Source organism: Amphimedon queenslandica, unplaced genomic scaffold, assembly GCF_000090795.2.
Source record: "Amphimedon queenslandica unplaced genomic scaffold, v1.1 AMPQUscaffold_12550, whole genome shotgun sequence".
NCBI classification, from domain to species: Eukaryota; Metazoa; Porifera; class Demospongiae; order Haplosclerida; family Niphatidae; genus Amphimedon; species Amphimedon queenslandica.
The window spans coordinates 3,559-6,257 of NW_003547213.1; the positions used below are offsets into that span (position 1 = coordinate 3,559).

The following is a 2,699-nucleotide window of genomic DNA, read 5'->3' on the forward strand; positions in this document are numbered from 1 at the left end:
CATTTCAGAAGTTTAAAGTTGTTCCAGCCAGAAATCAGGATGCTGTGATATCTGAAAGTCCTCAGCACAAAATATGAAGCAATGACTGGTGTACAATCACGCTCTATAAATATTTCAGACCACTTCATTAAAGTAGAATGACTTACTAATGATTCTGAGCCTGGACTCTGTAGGATAAAGTACAAATAGTAAAATTTATGACATGAGACAATGGCTGAAACTAACATAATGGATGCCCCTGTCGTTTGCGACAACAGTATCAAAACAAATCTTTGCATACAAGATCATCTATTGATTGGCCAATTGCATCACTAATATTGAACTGTTCTGGTCTGTTTCACTATTGTTATAGAGCAAGATAGAAAAGACTAGTTACAAGCACCAGGGATTAATGCTAAAGTATAGCTAAATTTTCAACCAAAAAACTAACCTAATGATTCTACACATCCTTGCTTTCAGTTTGAGGCTGTTATATAGAACTATAAACCATCCAGCATCATATCAATTGCACAAAAAGCAACACAAGGCCAGCCATTACTTTCCCGCCATTATGACGTCACGGGGAAAATTAATTCTCACGTGATCTGCATTTGGCGAAAAGACTGTTGCCAATAAAAATCAACTATTTGTTTAGCACATTCACAAAATTGTACGTACATGTACATGTACGTTTACATTTTTGTGTATTTTTTATATTTTTTTGTATTTTTGAGTTAAAGATTTTCACTTACATTTATTTCATCTACTTTCCAATCATATTCCTACAGATGAGGAGGTGAGAGAGTGTGTTCTGCTCTCACTCGATGAAAAGTTTGATACTCATCTGGCCCAAGCTGAGAATTTGACGTCACTTTTTATTGCAATTTATGATGGAGTAAGTATCTTTAATAATACATGTATGTACATTTTGTACACGTACATGTATGAAAATAGTAGCTTGTATAATCAAGTCCCTTTAAACTGCATAATTTGCTTACCGTAAAGCATAAAATTACTACTTTAAATTGTATGTTTTATAGTCATAAAGCTACTATCTTGCATCTACATGTATTATTTTTCTTTTATGACAGGTTTTTAGAATAAGAGAGCTAGCAATGTGTACCATTGGTAGACTCAGTAACCTCAATCCAGCTTATGTCATGCCAACACTGAGGAAAGTATTGATTCAAGTGAGTTAGTCTATTAACTATCACACATACATGTACATGTACATACATTAAAACCAGTTGTACAGTAGTAAATGTGCATATACAGTAGTACACGTAAATGTTAATTGAAGAGATTATAACAGCTAGTCTACATGAAGTACATGCATGTACATGTAAATTCTTGTACTGAACATGCAAATGAAGTGAGTTTAATTGGTTGTACAGTATATGTTATACAGCTACATATTTGCATAGACCTTTCAAACTGCCAAGTACTGTAGGTGGTAATGTGACCACACAATGCAAGACACACCTCAATTTAGACAGTCCCCTTTGAAGTTCATAGAGCGGTTTATGAATTTGTTTGCAATTTGCTGTATGTTATGTACATGCTTTCTAGTAACAGTTTGTGTGAATTGTATATGTGAGTGATAGTTTCCTCTTTATTTGATGCATTTTTATAGATCCTCACTGAGTTAGAGTACAGTGGAATAGGTCGTAATAAGGAGCAGAGTGCTAGACTGCTGGGGCATCTCATAGCCAATGGACCTAAACTAGTCAAGCCATACCAGCAACCCATACTGAAGGTAATTGGAGTTATAAAGGCCTTTTTTAAAAAGTAGTAAATTTTCAGAAAAATAGAAAAAAACTGTGATTTTTGCATGCCGTAGATGTTTTGCAATATCAATGTGATCTTTAATTATTCCATGCAGATGTACAGTTATTATTATTATTATTATTTATTTATTTATTTATTTATTTATTTATTTATTTATTTATTTATTATTATTATTTTTGTAGGTGTTGATACCTAAGTTAAAGGAGCCTGGTGTCAATCCCAATGTGACAGTGAATATAATGGCTGCTATTGGTGAACTGGCTCAAGTGGCTGGGGTAGGACTGAGGCCTTGGGTCAAAGAACTGTGTCCTATTATCATGGAAATGCTGCAAGACGCTAGCTCCGTCCCTAAGAGAGAGGTACAGTATAACAACTGCTATTTATTTATTATTTAATTTATGCACATGTACATGTACATGTACATGTATTGTTATAAGTAAAGAATGACAATAGTAATTAGTAATTATGATAAAGGAAATCCATTATTACATGTACTGTCTATACAGTATACATGTATATTAATTTTTATTTATAATTACCAATTACTGGTATTCATGTACATGTACATTGACACATTGTAGGTTGCTTTGTGGACTCTTGGTCAAGTAGTGGAGAACGCCGGGTAAGTCAGCCCTAATTATATTCATGCATATACATGTATTCATTTTAATGTATTTATAATTGACTAATTATATTTGTAGGTATGTTATTGAGCCTTACTATGAGTATCCAGATCTCCTTGATGTGTTGTTCAATTTCCTCAAAACGGAGCAAACACCAGCAATAAGAAGAGAAGTGAGTTAACACTAAACACATATGTACATGTACAACACACATACATGTACATGTACATTATGTATATAGTATAGCCTGCTATTGTGGACACTCTAAAATAAGGAGGCCTCTATAATGAGGACAGGTAGTATCGGTCC

The 2,699-nt window shown here is 33.6% G+C and overlaps 1 protein-coding gene and 1 long non-coding RNA gene across 2 annotated transcripts in view; one reads left to right on the top strand and one right to left on the bottom strand.

Moving 5' to 3' along the window:
* Positions 1-7: 7 nt before the first annotated feature.
* LOC109587501 (uncharacterized) lies at positions 8-590 on the bottom strand. Its single transcript, XR_002187647.1, has 3 exons — positions 431-590; positions 226-340; positions 8-167 (listed from the first exon to the last, which is right to left on the bottom strand). It is a non-coding gene; the product is annotated as an uncharacterized LOC109587501 (long non-coding RNA).
* Positions 591-768: 178 nt separating this feature from the next.
* Positions 769-2,699, top strand: part of LOC109587502 (serine/threonine-protein kinase mTOR-like) — a 5,820-nt gene continuing 3,889 nt past the window's right edge. The window contains exons 1-6 of the mRNA XM_020003747.1: positions 769-874; positions 1,071-1,169; positions 1,613-1,735; positions 1,950-2,126; positions 2,349-2,389; positions 2,469-2,562. Coding sequence (XP_019859306.1) covers positions 1,095-1,169; positions 1,613-1,735; positions 1,950-2,126; positions 2,349-2,389; positions 2,469-2,562 — 510 coding nt within the window. The 5' untranslated portion in view covers positions 769-874; positions 1,071-1,094. The remainder of the gene's footprint in view (positions 875-1,070; positions 1,170-1,612; positions 1,736-1,949; positions 2,127-2,348; positions 2,390-2,468; positions 2,563-2,699) is intronic.